Raw genomic sequence first — 22,984 nt, forward strand, 5'->3', positions numbered from 1 at the left:
TAAAACATCAGCGTCTGTATAAAAGTGTAAACATTGAATTTAAAAGATCTCCATTTAAATTCTCCACATGACTGCAGCATTCAACGAACAGCTCACGAGCTTCATGTTTGTAGAAAAACTGAACATTTCTAATTGATTTTGAAATATTAAAATAAAAGTTTTTTTTCTTTCAACATTTTCAAAATAAATAAAAAAAACAAGCCTATTTCAAATATTTTCCAGCCTGTCCCATCAACTGGTTTATAACGAGCTCCACACAAACACACAGCTGTCACTTTGTGCTCAGCCTTTCACAGACCGATGCTGTGGTGGGACCAAGGTTATTCTAACGTTTTCTAAATATATATATATATATATATATATATAAAAATGCTTTTCAGGTTCTGTTGATTGTTAGATTGACAATATCTCTTCATCAGCTGAACCTGAACCTCGTTAAGACTTTAGGAACCTAAACGCTCTCACTGCTGAGCTGCCAGCGGTGACATAGAAATACACAAAATATGAAAGTGGCTAATAACTACAATAGTGTTTTTTAACTGAGTCTTATGGGAAAGTGATCTAAGACGTACATTATTTAAAACTGTGTGCTCTTAAGCAAACGAGTGTGTCGGACAAAAAAAAGCATCCTCTGTTGTGTATTATTCATGTGCCGCATACAAAAAGCTTCTGAAAAATCAAGGTGTCGAACACTACAAACAAAACGCTGAACGAGAAAATTTCATTGTTATTTGTTCATTCATAAAACGGAGCAATATTACATGTTCTGTCGTTTCACGCGTCCCTCGAATAGATTAGATTCCCCGTCTTCAGCGTGTCGGACCACTCGTTCAGACGTTCTGGTTTCATGTGACCCACATTTCCCTGCAGGTCCACGGATAGTTCAGCTGCTAGAATATGTGCTTAAACTGTTCACGTTTATTAAGAGAAATTATTTATGCAAGAAAGTACGATGTGTAAAAGTCAAAAAGTAATTTCATTCTAGAGTAAAAAGGAAAAAAATCCAGTCCAATAAATGTTGACATGTGCAGCCAGAGCCAATACAGCCGAACACGTTTAGGTCAGCCGAGGTCACTGCCTCTGAGCAACTGGATCCTACACACGAGGATATTAATGTGCTCTTATCTGGCGCTTAATTCACTATAATAATGAGGGTTTTTCTGTAAATCATATGCGTGTGTTTCGTGTGCGTGCATGATAGAGCCAGCAGAGGTGGGATTTGAGAGGCACCTCAAAGCTATGATTATCCTGAGTGTCTCTGCCCAATAATGTTACCTGCTGGGACAGCAGCACTGCTCCTCTAAATAAATTGCAAGTGGCCTTGGGCAATAAGAGGAACCCTCCTTTGATCTGCCTGACTGCCAACGAGGAAAATGTGCAGGCAGTCAATCAAGCTCTTAAGGCTTCGCAACAATGGAGCCGACCCCGGTTTATTATTTATTTTTTAAATTGATGTATTTCATTATCACAAGGTGTCTACGTGGCGGGGCAGGGGAGGGGAGCAACACGATCAATAATTGATATGCGGTGTGAAAAAGCTGATTTGCTGCCTCTCCTCTGGTGCACTTGTCACTAGCTGTTGTCAGAACACATTTGCTTTGATGACAAATTTGAAGAAGTGAACAACAGCATCACATCTTATTACAAATTTAGTGAGTGGTGAAAGGCAGGGGCCCCTTCTCGCCGAGGCTCTGTTTGTTCAGGGCGCTCTGGAGGAACGACTACCAGGCGCCGAGGTGAGCTACAGTCTTGTAAGCAGAGAGATGAGAGGGGCTTGAACTTTTTTGTCATGTGTCAGTAAACAGCGTGACTTGTTTGAAAGGCACCTGGATTACAGGGTGGAAAAGAAGCTGCTCTTTAAACCTTTAAAGCTTTGGGGTACGGGGAGACACGCCACGTCAAAACAGAGCGCCGAGATGAGGAGTGAGAGCAGCTAAAAGCCATCACTCCCACCGGCGTGTCTGCTCAGAGACCAAGGAGTTGTCCTGCTTTTCACAGAGTTTGGGTCATGCTGCATGGTGGAGCATCTCAAACGGATTCAGGCAAATAAAGAAAGACGCTGCGGTGATTCCAGCAGCGCAGGTCTGCTGCTCGTATGAATGCACAGCAAAAAGGAAGACATTTGGAATAATTTGGAAAAGTACAATTTGGTAGAACTTTGTGTGAGATCTTCAAGAGATCTGAGCAGAAGATCTGCCTCTGCTGTGAAATAAAAACCTACATGTACAGCAGCTGTTTCAGGAATATTTTTCCCTTCACGGTCGCACCTTATTGATCACCTGTGGGTCACCAGAATCAAACTAAGAGAAAACCTCTGCGGTGATTTCATTGCTAAGAGTAGTTCTTAATTAGCATAAATGTTTTTAATTACATGTACGGAGTGGAGATTTACTGCAAACTTTAAAACTAAATCCTGATGGGGACAGTTCAACACACAGAGAAAGGAAAACAAACATATCAACAATTCAACATAATTGACAGCTGCATCCATTTGCTCGGTCCAAGCCCTCCCCCTCCTCCTCCCTCCTGCTTTTTCCACTCTGTTCTTCCAACACCATTTCCTCTTTTAATTATCCCCCAGCAAAAAGATGGAGCACATCAGACGCATCGCGGTAAATCCTGGCCCTGGCACCGGCTCACAGTGGCTCCTGCGTCTGGCAATCCCGATAGAGCCTGTGCGCTGGCAGTGACAAGAGAGGGAGGATGCCTGGAGATTTTCTGACAGAAAGAATGGAGAGGATGATCTCTCAGCAAAAGAGAGGTCCTCATTCTACTCCCGGCGTGGGAGGCTTTTTGGCAAGCACTTTCCCATCATACCACATTTTCAGCACCAGATTAGCCAGTTCTCAGGAGCAAAACTCACATCGAGCCCTTGTTTACACCTTCGTACCATAGTGTTTCTGTAATGACTGTTCAGCAAAGAGCACGTCGGAGGCTCTGCAGCCCGGCTGCTCTCCTATCTCTCCCCACAACATTTTAGGGGTGAGACTTACTGTATATAGCGGGGTCACAGAGACCCTGGTTCGGATTAAGGGAATATGATTTGTTTTATATTGAAAGAAGTCTCGGCTGGCCCTGAAATATGTTTTACTGAGTGAATTGCACATTCACATTCTAATTAGGTATCAGCCACACGAATGGATTTTCCTTTTGGAAGCCGGATAGATGAAAAAGGTTGCAAGTTAACTAGTGCTGGGGTTGCTATCTGTCAAAGTTTCTCCTCTCTCTGTGGGGTGCACATCAATCACAGAGGTCCCCAAATGACAGTCATTCTGCAGGCTAATAGTGTCGTCATCTCCCACGCGGTTACACACATTGCACAATGAGATCCTCGGACACAATGGAGCTGCGAATCGAGCCCCCCACTCTGTTCCCTTCTCCTTTCCTTTTCTTCCATCATTCTGAGATGAAGAGTGGAATGCTCCACAGTGGGTAGCTTTCTTCTCCTCCGGGGGGAACTGAGAAAGCAGGCAAGGGCCTCTGTGATGTTAGTTTCCCTTCAGGGTGGGGAGGAGATGTCTTGTAGCACAGCTAAAGATGATCATTTGAGATCCTGTGAAACAAGGTTCCCCTCTGGAAGCCACAGAGACACGGAGCGAGCCAAGGTCCCGGCTAATGAGTTAGGGTTAGCTGATGCTCCTCGCTGATGACAATGAGAACAAAGGCGCTGATGACAGTGGCAATCAGCTCTTTTTTTCTTGGTTTAGACGCTGCATTGTGCCTCGGCTACACGCTTCTCTCAATACAAATGTCAAAGGTCAGAGCAGCCGCCTGAGAGCAGAAAGAGTCCAGCTCAGACACCTCAGCACAAAAAAGTGCTTGCAGCTGTATTCCAGTGTCAGAGCTTCAGCGTGAATACAACTTCTCTGTCGCTCTGCTCCCCGCTCAACTACAAAGATTTTACATTCAATAAGCAAGATGACAGAAATTATTCATCAATGAACACATGAGGGAAACCTAAACATTTGTTTCTTATATATTCTGATGGAAAAAAAACAAAACCCTTTCCTCCCAGAGTAAATATTTGCTCCAGAAACTCACAAAACAAAACTGCATCCCATCTGATAATCTGCAGCAATTACACAGCGCAGCGTGATGAAAGCATATCAGCGGTCTACTTATGTCATAGAAAAAGAGTGGCGCTTCAAACATGAAACCTATTGAAGCCTACGAGAGTTTCAAGTCGATCGAGTGATCAAAGGAGCCAAAGCTTATCAGCGCCGTTTCTTAGCGCTGAAACAGTGTCATATGGCTTCGGATGCTACTACCAGGCTAGCAGTGTTTTTGCCCAGGAACAAAATGGCTATTGTGCTTTGTGAAAACATTAGCCTTTCTACAGAGTTGAAGCTGCAAAAAGCACACAAAGTGGAGAGGGGCCAAAAAGCTCTTTATCCTGATGAAAGGCTAAAGGATGGGACTGACCTTTCTGGCATCAGCTGGGCTTTGGGAACACAATACATGGCGGCAACTCTTTCTGGCCTTTTCCCCTTCAGCTCTGGGCTATGCTTACAAGCCAAAGACTCAAGTCCAAACATCTATCATTTTATACAAAGACTCAAACACACAGATGCCCCAAAACCCCTCCTTTTATATCACACAAACATACACACACACACACTGAGCAGTTCTGTCTGTACATGTGCAAACAGACCAGTCCCGTCTGGCATCACAGTACAACTGCAGGCTATGGAAGCAGAGAGAGACAACAGATCGCTGTAGATTAGATCAACACAAAAGCCCAACTTGGTCCACGGCATCAGCTCATCTTTACTTTCACAGAACAATTAATACAATGTGGTCACTTGGAGACTGAACGAAGAGCTGCCGTGTTATGATTTTTTCCAGCCAATCAAGACGTTAAAATCACAAGCTGGTCAAGTGCTAGTTCGAGTGAGTGCCCCCCAAAAGTGACCTAAGCCACTGTACACTTTAACCCGCTTTGTTGTTGGGAGGCCACATACCAAAAGGGCCTTTGTGTGATGTTTCAAAAGGGCTGCATCACAAGGTCATGGCGGAACAAGGGTCATGCAAACACAGAATAGCACTTGTGTGGCGTTCATTTTTTTAGGAGGGCGTTGTCAATTCTATAGGTAAACTCTAGCAGACAGGAGATAAGTTCCCCCGTGGGCCGTCGGACAAAAGGGCATCTGAAAAGGTAAAGAGTAGTAGTCCCTGACGTGTCAGAGGCCTCATTATCGGTGGGAGAGTATAAAAGGACCCACAAGTGTGTCTCGGGCAATAGTGCGCAAACATCCACAGGCCTACAACCATGGGAAAGGTATGAACTGACATGCACAAGGATCCGCTGGGACGAGGACACATGTGGAAATTAGGCTCATATATTGAAGCGAGGAAAGCAAATGCAGCAAAGGAGAGGCAGGGCAGCAAAAGTGCTCATTTGAGTAAAACTATGAGCAGGAGATGGAGACTGGATGGCAGCGTCTCATTGGTGATGTCTTACATTTGAGAGCTTGGCAGTTTGTTGGAGGTGGACGAGCATAAAACATGTTGAAAATACTGTACAGCGCTAAAGAGGGTTGTAAACTGGAAGTACTCATGAAAAGTAGTTGAGTTTGTTCAAGGGAGAGCAGTGTCCCCTACAGTCTACTCATGAGTACAGCAGCTACATACATAAGCTTTACTGACACATGCTTCTCTCTCCTTTCCAAGATAATTTTCTACGAGGGCCGCAACTTCCAGGGCCGCCACTGGGAGTGCAGCAACGACTGCATGGACACCTTCAGGCACTTCAACTGCTGCAACTCCATCCGTGTCAGCGGCGGTCACTGGGTGGCCTATGAGAAGCCCAACTACATGGGCTACCAGTACATCATGGGCCCCGGCGAGTACCCCGAGTACAACGCCTGGATGGGATTCAACAACTGCATCCGCTCCTGCCAGATGTTCCCCCCTGTAAGTCAATCAAACAGACAGATAGGATCCGTAGCGCCTCCCTCCACCACCACCACCAGCTACCCCCCCACCCCACCACCTTGTACATCAAATGCCTCTTTAGAAATGGGTGTCAATCACTTGCTTTTTGATGTCATTTACAGATACTCGCGCAGGTCATAACATAAAAGTCTCTGCTGCAAGGCCCACAAGGAGACCCAGTCAAGCCTTTAAAAAGAATATGATAAACCCCCCATAAGACTTGGCGCCTTCACTCTAATTCTGTTAGTCACATTGAGTGTTTCTGGCAGTTTAGGGAGGGAAAAAAATCTAATTCTGTCATGCTCCAAAAGAGTTGTTGCTCATTCTCATTTGTAGTTCCTTAAAGAAACCAAGTAGAGCAAGTACTCACTTGAATTCAAAAATCAGCTCGGTGTGGAAAAGCTCTACCGAAGTGCTCTCTGGGGTTGGAACCTACCAAGGTAGCATAGTAATTACGTTCTCCTTTCTTTCACACACAGTATAGAGGATCCTACAGGATGAGGCTGTACAACAGGCCTGACTTGATGGGACACACCATGGAGTTCATGGATGACTGCCCCAACGTGTACGAGCGCTTCCGCTACCGTGACATCTACTCTGCCAATGTCATGGAGGGCTACTGGATCTTCTACGAGCACCCCAACTACAGGGGACGCCAGTACTTCCTGCGTCCCGGAGAGTACAGGGCCTGTGGTGACTGGGGCTGCCACAACCCCATGGTGGGCTCCTTCAGGAGGATGAGGACTCAGATGTAACCACGTAACATTAAAAATCTAATTTCCAAATAGCAATGTGTTTTGTGAGCTTATTTCAATCATGCAACATACAAACATGAAGCACAGCACTGGTCAGCACATCTGTTTCCTGCTTTAGCCTCCTGCCATACATACCTATAGAAACAAACCAGAGCTGCTCTGTTTGCTGCCCTGTTTGTCTACACAGTCTGCATGTAAGGTTTCCGGCATTCACGCCAAACAAAGGCACGTGTTGCAGCTCTTATTGTAGCCCTTTGAGAAAATGCACTTGTACAGTATTTTCCATAGACAGACAGACAGACAGAGCTTTGACAGAGACAAAGCAGCTGCTGCAGCTCACCAGTCCTATAGTTCTCTGCAGTCTATAGAGCGCACTGTGCTGACACGACAAAGCTTTGTTTCGCGTTTGCAAAGCCCTGATCCCAGCAGGGTCTATAAAGAGGTCTGATACAGGCCAGCATCTGGTCTGGTCTGAACTTAACACAGTTGCAATGGGCAAGGTAAGCATGACATTTAATATCTATGCAGCAACAGCAAGGGGAATACTGATGTACGGCAAGCTGGTTTGCACTTTAAGTGATAAATAACTCTAAAACGGCAACTGAACTGATTTGAAATATAAAATGCTAAGAACCTTCATGAAGTGGTAACTGGTCACTAGTTGTAAGGGACTGCTGACCTATTTCCATGACACATGAATGGATGTACGTTTCTAATGGATAAAATTCACCAACAAGCGAAATAAAAGCTGCAAAATAAGGAATACGTATACCTTTGTCTTCTGTTAAACTGCAGTGGTTTAAATAAGCTGATCGTCCTATTTCCTGTGCAAATAGGCCGAGAACTTTTGACGAAGTCTACAAAGTCTAGTTCGTCTTCATCAGAATATACCACATGCTATCCTGTGTTTTATTCAACTTTGCTGCTGGCGCATCATTTGGGACATGTTTTCATGCTCCCTCCAGCTTCTCTTTTCTAAACTTCTTCTACAAATATTCTGCTCAAAAACTTGTGTTCGATGAAACTAACTTGCGTACCTGGCTCAGAATACAAAATGGTGTGGTTATGAAAACTATGCAAAGTTCAGGCTACAATTGTTTAAGAGCCCAAGGACAGAGAGCTGCTCGTGCCTGTGTGCCTCAGTTTGTCTTTGCGGTGATGCTGTAACGTCCAACCATCTGTCATATGCAGATTATCTTCTATGAAGACAGGAACTTCCAGGGGCGTCACTACGAGTGCAGTAGTGACTGTCCCGAGATGCAAAACCACTTCAGCCGCTGTAACTCGATAAAAGTTGAGAGCGGCTGCTGGGTGGCTTATGAGAAGCCCAACTATAGCGGCTACCAGTACATGCTGCACAAGGGAGAGTACCCCGACTACCAGCGCTGGGCCGGCTTCAATGACTGCATCCGCTCCTGCCGTATGGTGCCACCTGTGAGTTTCAACTCGTGCCCTACCCTGTTTGTAGCAATGCTTTTTCTGTAAAAGTGCCAGTTCAGGACCATTTAGTTCTCCAGCCCAGTCCTGCTGCTGTCGGTGCCAGTAGCTGTGGTTATATAACACATGTGGTCTTCTTTTTTTTCTTGAACTATAGACTAGATGATTGGATCAGGAGGATGAATTCTATCTGACTGCTGTATACAGTGTTTAGCTTAAATGCTGCTACCATGTCATCTTCTCATGTCTTGCCCAGTACAATGGGAACTACAGGATGAAGATCTTCGAGCGGTCTGACTTTGGGGGTCAGAACATGGAGCTAATGGATGACTGCCCAGATCTGCACGAGCGTTTCCACACCCGTGACATCTCCTCTGTCAATGTCATGGAGGGCTACTGGATGCTGCACGAACACCCCAACTACAGGGGGCGCCAGTACTTCTTGCGCCCTGGAGAATACAGGAGGCACAGCGAGTGGGGCAGCGCCAGCCCCACCATCGGCTCTCTGAGACGCGTCACCGAGGTCAACTGATTGCCAGTTTGTTTGAACCTTCTCGAGCCTCACTGTTCAGATTTCCACCCTCCTGTTCCCCCTCATGCCAGCACTGTTTCCGTGTGGTCTCAACACTGTGGTGTTCAAACCTTAACCTCATGCATTTCAATGATTGGGGTTCTGGTGCGTTAATGTTGGGTTCTGGTTTTGTTGGGTTGCTGTGCATTGTTGAGTAAAATTATCACCCAACTCAGTGCTTCAGCAACACCCACAAAAAATAGTGATGATCTTTTTTTGCTTTGGTTGTTCCATAGCAAAATGGTTTGCCTCGCCGGTCCCCAGCCTCCTGTCCTACTGGAATCACAATAAATGAAAACTTGATGAAAGTCAACTAAAGGGAGCCTTTGTTAATTTTCTATTGACTACTACAGCTGTCACTATCAAAAGATCAGGGGGATAGGGCTTGTCAGAAATCTGAGGGATATTTTTCTTTTTAATATGGTGATTGAACTTTAGTTTCATCAGGCCACAGAGTTAGTGGTGTAGCCGCTGAGGTCCTCGCAAAGACCAAGAGTTTCCACAGTTTTTCGTGATATCGTCGCTGCACGTACACAAAGAAATATTATCAAGGAAACAGAAGCTTATTCTTTGAAGTTCGCTATTAAAGACCAAAAAAGGGTATCTGAGGATGGGCATGTTGGAGTCTTTATGAGATCACATGGTACAGAGTAAGCGCTTTGGGTCCATGAAAGATGCCCATATTAGATCCACATCACAAGGCCAGTGCCAACTCAAAGAGTTGGAGTCAAAGTGGCCTGGTATTAGCCCCGAGCATCAAGCTCTCTCAGAACAAAAAACAAAACCCAGTCCACATCCCTGCTCATGCATTTTTCATCAGCCCAAGATACTGAACCCTTTTAGAAATAAATATCAATTATTGAAATTGTTAATTAGACGCTGCGTAATTGGCGAAGATACACATGAATAAATAACTTTGACCATTAATTATTGATTCAAAAAAAATTGAAGCCCAGCAGGGAGTGCATTTGAGAGTCTCTTAAGATCAAGCATAACAAGAAATATGAGTTTTGGCCTTGAGTAATGTCCAATTAAAGGATTGTCAGCTTTTGCTGTACAAGTCCAGTGATTTGCCCTCATCATCTTTTTTATATCTGTGGACAACAACGCCCAGAAGACAAGACAACATCAGCAGGATGCTGCACGGAGTCAGATCAGCTAAGGTCTGGAGGCAACACCTCATAAGAGACAGAGGAAATGTTGCAGGTTGCCTGATCTGACACACAAGCAGAAGTTAAAGTCAGGTCAGAAGGGGCGATGGCTTTGGATTTTCACCACGACCAAAGCATTTAGACGTCCACACAAAGCACGTCTGTCGTCATGTGTGTTTCAGGGGTTTAACTTTTCGAGCTTTATAGGAAGACAAACAGCAAAAACTGTTGTTTTTACTTTATTTTCCACCTGGAACACGACCGAAATCTGCTCTGGGTTCAGGAATGTGTTGGGAACTATAAAGCTGGTGCACAACTTAACGACAGAGAAAAAGTCAAGCCCACAATATGGACGCAGCACATTTACAGCAACAGCAGCAGAGAAATAAGATCAAATTAACCTGACAAGTATAAATATAAAGGTTCAGACCCTGCACTGTGATTTATGAATGAGTTTAATGCATGTAGCGCACATTATGGCGAAAAGCCTACAAAATGATGTCAAGTAAAAATATACTCGACTAAATTAACATCCTACAGTTTTATTCATGGATGGAATTTATCTGACTAAGTTTAATAAGTAAAAATAAGAACCCACAACTTAAAATGGTAAACTGATTGTTTTTCTATAATTCACTAGTAAACGAACATCTTTCATGTTCTGGAGAGCTTTAGATAAACGTACAGCTGGTGCTGGATTCAAACACAAAGCTCACGACACGCTAACGATCACCGTTTATTGATCAGTCTGATTATTAAAATGCAAAACTAGTACCGACTTTAAAATAACACTTTTAGTCAGTAAACTGAAAATAGAACCGTCCCATTTAACAGTAAATGTAAACTTAACTACACTTGGACCCCTTTGCAGGTCCTGTGTCTGCAGCCACAGCTCTGATATGTGATATATGTGATATACGGTAAAACAGGATTTTATAAAACACTACGCATCAAAGAGGCAACGCTCACTGTCCCTGGATCGTTCCATCTCTACCTCAAGTCATTTAGATGATGTTTTCAATCGCTTCACACATAAAAAGGACAAAAGAGTGAGATCCGAGTTTGTCTCCCTCTTCATCTCTGAACCCTTTGGACTCGTGATGGGGAGCTGATTGAAGGGTAAGTAGTGCGTTTTGGAGAATGAATTCTTTAGATGATAGAAAAGAGAAAGGAGAGAAAAAAAACCCCAAAAAGAAACAGAGAAACCCAGAACATAAGTCTGTGATTCCATTATTAGTCTCAGTTCTCCTTTTCTCTCTTTTCATTTCTGATGGCTGGATAATTAAACCTCTATAGTATTGTCTTCCATCTTCCTTGCCCCACTTCCAGCAATGCGAATTCCCCTATGGGCAACTTTAAAAAGGCCCTTTTTAGACATCTGTTTTTCAGATCAGTGTGATTCTCCCCCTCCTCCTCCCATTAATTTGTGTTCTTTGTGAAAGTAGAAAGAGCTGCACCAGGACAGAGTTGAACATACATGTAAAAAAAATCCTTAACAATTCAACTGCTAAAAAAAAAGTAAGAAAAATATCCAAATATTCCTTTTCAACTTTCTTTTTCTTTTTTTAATTCTACAATGCTGCTATTAAAGAACCCAAACCAGTCCTTAAGTGTGCATTGCAAGACATCAGATAGCAGCTCAGAGGCTGAATGTTGCAGAGCTTCATTTAAAAGCAGTCGCATTCTCCCTCCAGCTCCAAGGAGGCAGCTTGTCAATTACCATTCCTGCTCTGACAGAGGCTCTGGGCGCCACGAGGAGCAGGCAGGAGAGCAACAAAGCACGGAGAAATGAGCACAAGCTAGAACAATAATTAAATAAATTAAAAAAAAAGAAAAAGGAAATAATAATGGATGCACACAAGTCGGAGTGGAGTTCACTTACTACACAACAGATCACACACTTCTGACTGGTTTGTATGTTTGTCGCACAGTTTTATTTTAATTCCAATCCTGGAATCAGGTTTTGTCCCGTGAAATGTAAAAGCTGGTAAAGACGAGCTAGAGGAGAAGATGTGCACCACCAAACACAACCTTTGACTTCTATTACTTCATGGTTAAAGGGACCAAGGGTAGCACCTCATCTTATCAAAACACCTGGAAGTTCAGGAGAATACAGACACAATTACACCCTAAGGTACAGCAAATAAAGCAGAAGCAATGCTATATGAACAAAGAAAGCCCTCAGCACACTGACTGTGAAGCTGGTGGGTAACAAGCTGGCTGAACAGAAACCTGAGCCTTCACTTCTACATTTAAAGCAGGCGTTGCTTTGCTGAGAGGACAGAATGACGTGAAATTAAAAACGTAGCGTAGAGAACCTCTGCTGGTCACTGATCACAGACACATCAAAGCTCGATGTTGATTGGGAATATTAGTTATTATTATTATATTAGTTATCTGTCATGAAATGAAAAAGTCAGATCCAAAATTATGTCCTGAGATCATTTTAAAAGCACCTTAGAGACACTGCATGGTAACGCCTGTTTCTACTTTATAAAGTAATCTTGGTTACCTCTGGCTCTGTTTTCACTGACCTGCTGGCCAGCCTGCATAACTCATATGCACGTACAAGAGAGGTAGAATTTTAAATATTTGTAAACCCTTCGTCCCTGAACAACAGCATAATCTGTCCAGGAACATGGTTCTGGTTGTGTAGGTAAACTGGACCACAGGTGTGCTGAGTGACTCGTCCCATCACGTGTGCTTCAGAGGTTCAAACACCAGCCAACAGCAGCTTTCTGAGGAGAACAAACGGTTTCTAGCGATAAGACCAAGTAAAAGCTGTGAGTCTCTGGCCTAGTTGCTGTCCCTCTGTCCGGCTAAAGACTGGCCGACAGGCAGGTTTTCATGCAGGTACTTCATGTTGCCGTGCTCGGAGAAGTCGGCTGCTGTATGCCCATCACCCCTCAGGACCCACTTGGTGGTGAGCAGCCCCTCAAGGCCTACAGGGCCTCGGGCATGGATACGAGCTGTGCTGATACCAACCTCTGCTCCTGGAGGCAGAGAAAGGAAGACAGCAAGTCATAACGGGAAACAAAAAACAGCGTGTGAACAGACAGTCTTTAGATTGTCTCAGTGGTGCATGATAGGAAGGTTTCACTCAGAATACAGGATAGAAGACAAGAACTGGACGTACCCAGTCCAAACCGGTAGCCATCAGCAAAACGTGAGCTGGCGTTCCAGAAGACACAGGCGCTGTCCAGCTGCTGCAGGAACTGCTCTGCTGTGTCCTCTGCAACACAACGACAGCTTATTGGTGTTGGTCTTGTTCTTCTGGGCAGCCTGGTAGGAACCATACTGAGCCAACGGCCAGAACAACTAAAGCTCAAACCAGATGTGACAGTTACAGATGTTTGTTGCTGCCACTGCAGTCACTGATCCCTGTGCTGATATGACTGTAGGACACAGCCGGGGCTCCTAAACCACGCTAACGCTCACCATCCACCCACAAAGTCACTGCTATGATTCTGGACCTAATCTGGACGCATCTATATGTTAAAAAAGGACAAGTCTGTGAGTTTCTCCTTTGGATAGAAAGGTAAAGCAAACATGGGATGAGTTAACTGTAACGTTAACACAAGCAGCCGAGGCAGGTTCTTCTCTTGATGACTTCACAGATGACCTCCTGTCAGTCTAACTGCATATTGTACCTGCTACTACTGTACATATACACCTACATATTCTGTATATTTTATGGATGCTATCTGTGAAACCACATATCCATCGATCACTAGCTGGACGTCCACATCTCCCCGTGTGCCTACCACCCATCAGTCGGTCCCTATCTATCTACACTGACACAAACAAATGAGTGAAGTTTAATTCATCGAGGTACCTTCTGTGGTCACTAGATGGCAGCAAAACCTCCTCCACTGCAGGTGAGATCATCCTCAGTGTAGAAATATGAACAGCACACTTAGTCCTGTGTTTTTAAAATGCTGCTCATTGTCAGTACTGCTCGCCAGCATCCTCAATATTATGACTGTGGCACAGTTCTGCTCTCAAAGAAGAACATCCCTCAGATGTTTATGGAAACCTTAAGTTTGCTTTAAATGTTTACAACACTCCCGAAGACGTGGTCGTCATCAGCACGGTGCACATGCAATATGGCCACAGCCTGAAGTCAGGAAGTCCTCTGTGGCCTCGCACTCAATAGTTTCCATCCACACGAGTTAGGAGGATGCAGCGTGATGGCTCACTTCAAAGACAGAAATATGTTTGAGCGCGAGTCAAAGTTATGACAGGGACAAGTCTTTTAAACTGTTCATCACCTGCTCTACATTTTAAATGGGCTCTGTCCACGAGGCTGGAGTCACACAGGGAGGCTGTGCACTCGGGCTGACAGCAGAGTGTCGCTGCTCATTACTGGCTGTGGCACAAAGTGAGATGGGAGGGAAGGGAGGAGGACGGCTGGATGGATGTTAGACAACACGAGGCAGGGAGCGGGACAAGACTCAGGAGCTGCACAGTGACGTGAAATTAAACACTGGACTTCCTTCCTGCTTCTGTTTGCTGTGTTAAAGTGCAAATTAGTTGTTTGTACTTTTTAAGTAAAAAAAAAAAAAAAGAGAAAACAGCAGCGTACAAGCAGTGAGATGTGGAGCCACCTACCATTGTCTGTGATGATAACATCTGTGTGGGAGCTGCCGTACTTGTGTATATGGTCCACAGCCTCCTGCATGCTGTCCACCACCTCCATGCAGCACTCCAGGTCACCGTACTCTGTCCGCAGGGACTTGGCCTCCGAGGGGCTGAACGTCAGGTAGGAGGCGAACCGAGGCCCTGCGTGAATCTTCACCTAGTCACACCAGGCAGAAAGAGGAGTCAGTCCTACTGCAGAACTACTTATTAAAATAAGTACATCCCAAGTGGGATTACCAGCTTCCTTAAACTGTACGAACCCTTTGAACCCTCCTATAACCTTACAATTGACTGACAGCTTTTATCCTGGGCTCAATCTGACCCCAGCAGTTCAAACCTCCAGAAAACATACGAATTAAAATCGTTTATGTGTGAATAGCCCTTTAAATAAAACTGAAAAGATTCTGTCAGTGACTTATTTAGAGACGTTAAACACTGAATGGAGTCAGACTGAGCCCAAAGATAAACTCTAAACCTTCTGCAGGAACCAGATCCTGTGAAGAACCGAAGCAGCCTGTTAGTGAGCAACAGGACCGACATCCAGCCACTGTTGGGCTGAACCGGGCTCCTCTGCAGGCAGAGCAGAGAAGTGCTAAGGATGGAAAAGCTACATGTAAACAGAAAAATATGCTGTATGTAGAGCCACATTTTCACCATTTCACATCTGCAGGCACCTGGAAAACACTGATTGTGGGTTTTTCATGTTTGTAAAACAAATAAAGAAATGAAGCTGGTTTTTTTATTTACTTACAGAACTTTGGTTATTTTACTATTACACCTTTGAGTTCTGTCCACTTCTAGCCGTGGCTGTGCAGGATTTTATACTGCAGTGAGTAGAACCGGGACAAGCAAAAACACACACTCACTGCTGGAAGTTCACAGCGTTAAGATTTTTAGAAGTCCACAGCAACCAGATGTCATGATCTGACGGGACTCGAGTGAACTCAGAACAACGTGTTTGGTGTGGTACCCGTTCGGTGCGCAGCAGGTCGATGATCTGGTCAAACAGCGGCGTCCTGAGGATGTCCCGGTGGACCAGCAGCGTTTCCATGGCATTACAAGCAGCTGGGTAGTCACACTTTGAATCTCTGACTGGAAGTGAAACATATCAGTTTGCTGTAATACAGCTCACGTCTGGCAGAACTGGCCTCCCGCTATCACAAGAGTAGTATGAGTTGGCTAATGTAGAAAAAAACATAAATAGCAACTCAGTTTTGGGGAAAAAAGCATTTACTGACCAATTTTCATGACTTTGTCCGCACTGGCGTCTGCGTCGACGTAGACGTGGCAGATTCCCTCACTGTGACCCAGCACCGGGATGCCCTTGGCTGCCCGCTGAATGTCCCGCACCAGCTGGGACGAACCTCGGGGGATAATCAGGTCGATCATCTTGTCCAGTCGGCACAGGTCCTCCACCTCCTCGCGAGTGCTCACCTTGTAAGGAAAGCAGGACGTTCAGTCACAGCAGACAGAAGCTCATGGTGCACGTATCAGGACAACGGACACACGAATCAGGCCAGGCGTCCTTCTGACTGATGGAGGTGGAGCGGTTCCATCCAGAACTGTGAGTTCCTAAAGATTATACAAGGTTTGTGCTGCCTTTTCATAAATGTGTAGGAAACCAGTTTTACCAGCTGCACAGCCTGGGAGACTCCATGCAAGGAAAGGGCCTCCTGGGTGAGCTGATGGAGGACCCGGTTGGTGCTGGACGCCTCTTTGCCTCCCTTTAACAGAAGGGCGTTGCCACTGGCTATGGACAGAGCTGACACCTGAAAGAAAACACAGCCAGACGGTGTGACTGTGTTTACTGCAGGGAGTTCAAGAAAAACGAGCAAAAAATCTGCTTGTTCATGAAAACGCAAATCAAAAAAGCTAATGCTGGGTCTGTTCGTGTTAGGTCACAGATACCTGCGGCAGGCAGTCGGGCCGGGCCTCAAAGATGACCAGGAGAAGGCCGATGGGCACAGTGATCTGCTCCAGCTCCAGGTTGTGAGCCACCCTGGTCCTGCGCAGCACCCGACCCACGCTGTCCTGGGCTGACACGGCTATCTGCCGCAGGCCGATGGCCAAGCTGTTGAGTTTGGCCGGAGACAAGCTCAGACGCTTCAGCATAGCTGAAGGTAGATGACCTAGGAAGAAGAGAGACAGCGTTGCACGTCATCATTAATCAAAGTCCTGATGTGAGGAGGAAGTGATCGTCGCCCTCTGCTGGACATTGTGACTGATGTGATTCTTTACGACAAGACAGGAATCTTCAGGAAACTGATTTTTATTTAATCTATGTCATGTTTTCTCGTATCATCTCCACACTGAGGCTCAAAGACACTCTCATTCTTTATGAACGTATACGTTAATATTTCCCCAGAAGAACCGAGTTCACTGTCTCTGCCAGAATTTCTTTAGTCCAGCACGAACACTACAAAAAAAAAAAAAGCATGAAATATTCAGTCCTGTAAAACTTTGGAGCAGTTCTGCAAACTTTTCCTAAGTGAAGGCTTCTGCTCTGCTTCATTGTCTCTGAACCCGACTGCATGTGGCGTTCTGTTACCTGCGCTGACAGCCAGGTCCATGTCCATCTTATTGGCGGCCAGAATGTCTTCCTTCCTTTCAGTCAGAAGGTCTGCTAGATGGCAGATGATCTCACTCCTCTGACAACACAGTCAACCAAACACAGCATGGGGCACAAAGGGTCAGTGTTTCTCTGTGACTGATAAGGAAGATACGGGACTGACATTCTAAATTATTCATGTTGACCCTCTGAACCCAAGCAGCTTCTGGGCGAGTTTAGTTCTGTCACAGTTCTACTCACTGTGGGTTCCTTTCACATGCAGTTCTAAAGTCCTGAATCTCTGGAAGCAACAAATCATGGCTAGAAGTTGAGAGAACCCAAAATGTCCTCTGTGCAGTTTAATAAAGGTACGACATGAATAGAAAAAAGAAAACTATATTTTTTATTTGACATAAAATGAAAACACCTGGAACAACATGGGTTGGGTTTAGAGGGTTAACATTAAAACCACTAATGAAGGCAACTGAACAGACTCTCCGTTCTAATTTAAAACCCCATCAGTCACCTGGTCTGGATGCAGAGATGCCAGGGTTCTTCCAGAGTTACGAGCCATCTCCGTCTGCTCCTCCACAGACGGACCTGGACAAGTGTCGGAGACGAGACAGACTGAGACTACAGAAGCTGCACTTTCAGGACGGCTGAAGCGGCACTGATGCGAGACAGAAAGGAAAAATCATTCAGCACACGTAAACCCACCAGCAGGTTTGATTTCTGAGAAGAAAGTTCCCACTTTCTTGCCCTCCACGATGTCAGTGATGACGTGGCCGGTCACTTTGGGGTTAGTGCCGTTTGCAATGACCACTGAGGTGCCACCTTGCAGCGCCCAGAGTGCAGCCTTCACCTGCAGAGAAACACAGCTGAAGCTACATTTTAATGTCTGTGTCTAGTTCTACGATCGCTGAGTTACAGCATCAACACGATCTGTTGCTTCTGAGTCTGTTGAACTCGTCAGAGGTCAGTCACATGAACGCTTTGTACAGTTGACTTCGTATAGGAAGAACTGTGCTTAGACACAATGCTGTCCCCATTATGAGGGTGTAAACAGGCTGTGCATTAAACAAAACCAAACTGTTCAGATTATGTTTTCTACCTGCGTAACCTGTGTCCAGCAGAAGAGCTCAGTCAACCATCTGTTTGGTTCTGAGGACTCTGATAAATGCGCCACAAACATCACTTCTCGTCTGACGTCTTACTTTAAGCAAAGAGGTGCGTAACAGTGTTGGTGGGTTATCTTCTTTATCCATGCACAGTGGACGTTGGTGAAGTTGGACTTGAAACCCGACTTCTGTGCTTGTAAGCATTCATCATTAAGTCTGTCACATCTGCACCAAGTTTCCTTAAAAGACTTCTAAAGAAGAGCTTCTTGTTCCAAACTTGAGAAGAAAATCAAAGTGGAAAAGATCCACAGCACAAGCAGCTGATGAACGTGTGTCACGATAAGACGTCTGTAAACCTCCCTGTGACACAGTGAGAGCCTCCAGCCTACCTTGGCCTCCATGCCTCCAATCCCAACTCTGGACTTTGTGCCGTAGGTGATAGACTGCTGGTCTCCAGGATAGAAGATGTCAATGAGCTTGGCATCATCTGTTCCAGGGGGGCTGTTGTATAGTCCTACAACATAAACAGTTTCTATTTAACCTGTTTTCTCACAGACACACAGGAACAGAAAAACATTCATTGTATGACTTGGTCTTTTCCCTGGTAAGACAAAAACAAAACGGTTCACATATGTCTTATAATCCAGTGATGTCTTTAGAGAAATGGCCTCTCTGTCACAGGTGTCTGACATTCAGCATTTAAAGAAAACCTCTTCAGCTGCTGCTGAGTGGCTCTACAGCCGTGACATCCGTGTGCACACGGACACCTGGTGTCAACCCATCAGCATCAGCGTCAAACATGAAGGCAGAAGGTCCGTGTTTGTCGTTCTCATATGACTCTCAGTTGACCCTGAGACTGGTGTTTGCTCCCCACACAGATGGTGTTGTTACCCAACAGCTGACCCAGACTGTTGTCATGGTAACACACACACCTTCCACGTCAGACAGCGCGATGAGCAGGTCAGCCTTCATCTCCACAGCGAGCCGCGCTGCCAGGCTGTCGTTGTCCTTAATGCTGATCACCTGCAGGGACACAAAAGTGCTGATGTCAGCTCCTAAAGACCAAACGTAGTGGCAGGGAGTCAGCCATCTGCCACGAACCAACCCGAACCTTTTCCAAAAGACCAGAACCAAGCTGACAAAAAAACAAACACATGTAAAAAAAGCCTGTACTGTCACACTGTGCACTACTGTAAGCAGCTCGGGAGGAAAACATAGAAGACATCACACCCAAATTGTCAACGAAGCAGAGCTGTTTTTCTAGACAATAAAGTAAATATCTCAGAAAGTAAAGTCCCTTAAATCCACTGAAGTTCTCCAAATAACCGTGTATTGCCCATAAGGGGAGCACCGGTTGAGTTGGCTCTGAATTAGTCTTAAACCCTTTCATACCAAATCATGTCTATTTGAGCTGTGATAACAAGAACTGACACGCTGCACTAAACCAACAACAACAGAGAATGAGAAGAAGACGTTCGTGATTTCTGCAGGTGCTCATGTAAAGGAGGCATCTACCGACAGTCCTGGTCCCTGCACCTCCTTCCAGCGACTGCATGCACATCCCTTAACAGCTGAGTGCAGGGTGGCAGAGGCGTCTGAGGACGTGTGTCGATGACAGAAAGCGATGTTCATGAACGGTGCATGTACATAGTAAACAAACTGCGTCTCTGCCAACCCCCGCTGCCACCATCACCAGCGTCGCCCCCATGCTGTCTGTACCCACATTTACCCCCTGCAGGTCGCTGTTGGGCTCCGGGGGAGGCACCACAGCGTCGTTGGTGTTGATGATGGGCACGATGTTCATGCGCAGCAGCTCCTGCAGTGTGCTGTTCAGGTTCTGCCTCTTTTGGTCATCGTGGAAGTCCAGATTTGTCACCAGGACCTGATGGCACAGAGGGAAGCAGAGACTTTAAGAAGAGCAGAGAGTGACAGAGAAAAGCAAAACTAAAAAAACAAAACATACTTCTGGACCATCTTCAGCTGGTTATTCTGATGTATACTTGTACCTGTGCAGTGCAGGTGCTGTACTGGGTGAACATGGCCTCATACAGCGCCATCAGGCCACTCTGTCCAGCAGCAGCGCAGGCCCGGGCCTCCAGAACCGGCACAGACTGCAACACAAATGTCAGAAATGTCTCATATCTATCATCTGTCCAGCTTATGGTTCCTTAAACACACTTCAAATCCACACATCCTGACATTTAGAAAGCACAGGTGGAATGAATGATGTTCCATCCCAGTAAGCCATACAGGGAACCAGCATGTCCAGAAGCAGGAGCTCCCCCAAGTGGAATCCAGCTGTTACTAGTGAACCGGAGCCTTCTGCGCTGTGGCTGGACAAAATGTCTCAGAAAACTCAAATACAGGTGAGCTTCGATACCCACACTACCAGCCAGAGGAACAATCACAGGACCCACGACAACTGCATCGACACACATTTTAATATTTCACAAGTTCAGAAGCAAAAATGGGTAAAATGTTAGAGGCCGTGTGGAGTCTACAGTCTGCTGCAAACATGATCCAGAACACCTGCATAGACAATGTGGTACCTGGTACCACTGGAGTCGTATTAAATCACTACATGTGAATGTAAAGGGAAGATTAAGTACAGTGTGATGAGGAGCTAACGGCTACCTGTGCTTCAGAGGCCGCTAACAGCCGCAGTCAGGACCACTTGGTTCTGGAGATCTGCTGCATGATGTGAATTAAAACAAATCTTCTCCTTGACCACATTATGAGACGTGCAGCGTTCTGCTTCTCAGCATTTAGACACCATGAGGACAAAAATGGTCGATTTTCTGCATTTCCATCAGTGTCGGTGGTTTGTACAGAAACACTGATGAGCCCAGTGGTCCACGAGCCAGCGGGCTGGTTTGGCCGTTCTGACTCAGTCTTTATTGTCAAACATCATGTCAAAGCACATTTTGCTCTGCAGACGGTGACAGTACATGAGCAGGATGGCTGGAGGAGCAGTGTTATGATGAAGCAGCATGTAGCAGCTCTCTGTGCAGCTGTGGCAGAGCAGCTGTAGCAGGTACGCTGTTTCATGATGGGAAAGGCTTCCTATGCTTCTAAAAAAGACAAAGCACTGGATTTGGAGTGCAGCCTGTACTAACTGGACCACATTACATGCAATGGTACCGCAGAGCTGTTTGAAACAACGAACAGAAGAAACCCTGAACAGTGAGCTTCACCATGGCAGTCGCTGCTGCCAGCCATTAGAAGTCATCATCCTGGACAGGTGTCACAGGTGCTCTGTCCTCCACCATGCACAGAAAAAGGCATTTGGTGATTTCCTGCGGCAGCAAAGAGCCAGAGCTCTCCGCGTACATTATTCTCCACGTAGCGGCAGCTGCATCTCCATTAGTCTCATTTACACTTCCACATACCTTGGGCCCCGACCTGCGTCTCCGCCTCCTCTTACCATGTCTTTGAGCTGACTGTGTCCAGAGTGCAGCGCCTGCCGGACGCTCTGGGACAGCAGGATCTCGTGTCTTAATCTTTGCTTGCCAAAGGCCACGGCTCCACTGGTGACAATCATCATCTCCCTGCCTTGGTTCTGCAGCATCGCCACCTGGACAACACAACACAACCAATTAGCAGGAATGAACCACAGCTGGGACCGCAGGCCTTTTTCTTTTCTTCCATTCAGGCTCACCAAGGTTTCTGCTTTAAAGGTCGATTCAACTAAACTACAAAACCATACGTCTTCTCACTTGGAGCCGGTAACTGGCCACGCTGACTGGTTCTATTAAATCTGTCGAGGTTTGTAGTGAATGAAATCACGCTTGTGCTGCTCAAAGCAAGACAATTAATGTCCATGTAATGTGTCTGACCAGAAGGAAACCGGTTCTGTTGGACTGTTGCTGCACACAGATGCTGCTGTCAAGTATTTAAACCGTAAGCGTTCTATATGAACCTTCAGGTTATCTATTGTACTGCTATCTCATCGCCTGAAAAAATGAACCTAAGCGCACAGAAACATTAGAGGTAAAGGTACGTGATCCAGTTGTTGGTTTTATTTCCAGATATTCTTTTCGCTGCGTTTTGTAATAACAGAAACTTTAAGCCTTGGTGATATGAGAAACTCACAGGATGTAGGATAACACTGTGACACTGCCATGACCTGAAGCAGCTTTAACATAACCAGGGAATCTTGTTTAATCTGGTTTAACTCAACCTTTCAACCGCTGTGTGGTGGAGTGGTCACACAGAGCCAGTTATCCACCTTCTTCTGGCTTTGTGGTCGCACAAAGAGGCGAGCTGGCACTACATGACCAGTCACAAATCTGAGCAGGTTTAGAGTTTCACATTTCTCACAAGAAGAACAAATGAAACCCTAAACCAGTGTGAGGACTTCTAAAATACAACCCAAGTTCTCCCACAGCCCAATGCAGGATAAAGCAGAGTATCATAACTTGTTCTTCCTGTGAGACATGCAGGCCTGTCCATGCCTGCACTTCACCTCCTAACGTACCCAAAGCCGGGTTCAGGAACTCTGGGTTGACCAAGTTGGCGGGACAACAGTTGTTAAGCTTAGTGAGGCCAGATCAAGATGCTCTGGGTGTGATAAACGTGCTTCATAGCAGAGGAACCAGGGCTCCACTGATGGTGTGTGTGTATATAAAACTATTTTTCTTATTCGTCACATTTCAGGCAGCGTTTGCAGATGTGATAACAGCACATGTTCATCCCGCTATGAAAACCAGCTTATTGGTCAGCATTAGGCAGCATGAGAGCAGGGAGTCTGGAAACGAAAAAGGAAACATGAGTGTGCTTTTATCCATCCATCATCTCTACACCTTAACCCTCACTGGGGTCGCAGGGGG

General features: G+C 45.6%; 3 protein-coding genes across 4 annotated transcripts in view; 2 read left to right on the plus strand and 1 right to left on the minus strand.

Annotated features, from left to right (window-relative positions):
- The first annotated feature begins 5,269 nt into the window (after positions 1–5,269).
- On the plus strand, positions 5,270–6,689 carry crygmxl2 (crystallin, gamma MX, like 2). The gene is made up of 3 exons (XM_008296427.1): positions 5,270–5,278; positions 5,671–5,913; positions 6,414–6,689. Exons 1-3 carry the CDS (start codon positions 5,270–5,272, stop codon positions 6,687–6,689), a joined length of 528 nt encoding a protein of 175 aa, XP_008294649.1.
- A 1,185-nt stretch (positions 6,690–7,874) lies between these two features.
- crygmx (crystallin, gamma MX) lies at positions 7,875–8,658 on the plus strand. The gene is made up of 2 exons (XM_008296428.1): positions 7,875–8,123; positions 8,383–8,658. Exons 1-2 carry the CDS (start codon positions 7,875–7,877, stop codon positions 8,656–8,658), a joined length of 525 nt encoding a protein of 174 aa, XP_008294650.1.
- Positions 8,659–11,763: 3,105 nt separating this feature from the next.
- The window catches only part of LOC103368162 (delta-1-pyrroline-5-carboxylate synthase-like), a 15,878-nt gene continuing 4,657 nt past the window's right edge, over positions 11,764–22,984 (minus strand). Inside the window, exons 2-16 of one of the 2 annotated variants that reach the window (XM_008296430.1) lie at positions 21,580–21,729; positions 20,162–20,266; positions 19,885–20,037; positions 19,088–19,178; positions 18,545–18,669; positions 17,755–17,899; positions 17,564–17,637; positions 17,038–17,137; positions 16,398–16,618; positions 16,121–16,258; positions 15,728–15,923; positions 15,460–15,581; positions 14,460–14,646; positions 12,985–13,080; positions 11,764–12,841 (exon numbers count right to left, since the gene is read on the minus strand). In XM_008296430.1, the coding sequence (XP_008294652.1) occupies positions 12,645–12,841; positions 12,985–13,080; positions 14,460–14,646; positions 15,460–15,581; positions 15,728–15,923; positions 16,121–16,258; positions 16,398–16,618; positions 17,038–17,137; positions 17,564–17,637; positions 17,755–17,899; positions 18,545–18,669; positions 19,088–19,178; positions 19,885–20,037; positions 20,162–20,266; positions 21,580–21,723 (2,094 nt within the window). In that variant the 5' untranslated portion in view covers positions 21,724–21,729 and the 3' untranslated portion in view covers positions 11,764–12,644. Of the gene's footprint in view, positions 12,842–12,984; positions 13,081–14,459; positions 14,647–15,459; positions 15,582–15,727; positions 15,924–16,120; positions 16,259–16,397; positions 16,619–17,037; positions 17,138–17,563; positions 17,638–17,754; positions 17,900–18,544; positions 18,670–19,087; positions 19,179–19,878; positions 20,038–20,161; positions 20,267–21,579; positions 21,730–22,984 lie in introns of both variants that reach the window. The other variant, XM_008296429.1, reaches the window with a different exon arrangement.

This window comes from Stegastes partitus, unplaced genomic scaffold (genome assembly GCF_000690725.1).
Source record: "Stegastes partitus isolate 25-593 unplaced genomic scaffold, Stegastes_partitus-1.0.2 Scaffold1128, whole genome shotgun sequence".
NCBI classification, from domain to species: domain Eukaryota; kingdom Metazoa; phylum Chordata; class Actinopteri; family Pomacentridae; genus Stegastes; species Stegastes partitus.

Bases quoted from the DNA above. Each gene is read 5' to 3' on its own strand.
- crygmxl2 (XM_008296427.1), top strand. The intron at 5,914-6,413 runs GTAAGTCAATCA...TTTCACACACAG, and splicing joins CCTGCCAGATGTTCCCCCCT to TATAGAGGATCCTACAGGAT.
- crygmx (XM_008296428.1), top strand. From the start codon at position 7,875: ATGCAGATTATCTTCTATGAAGACAGGAACTTCCAGGGGCGTCACTAC. The intron at 8,124-8,382 runs GTGAGTTTCAAC...TGTCTTGCCCAG, and splicing joins CCTGCCGTATGGTGCCACCT to TACAATGGGAACTACAGGAT.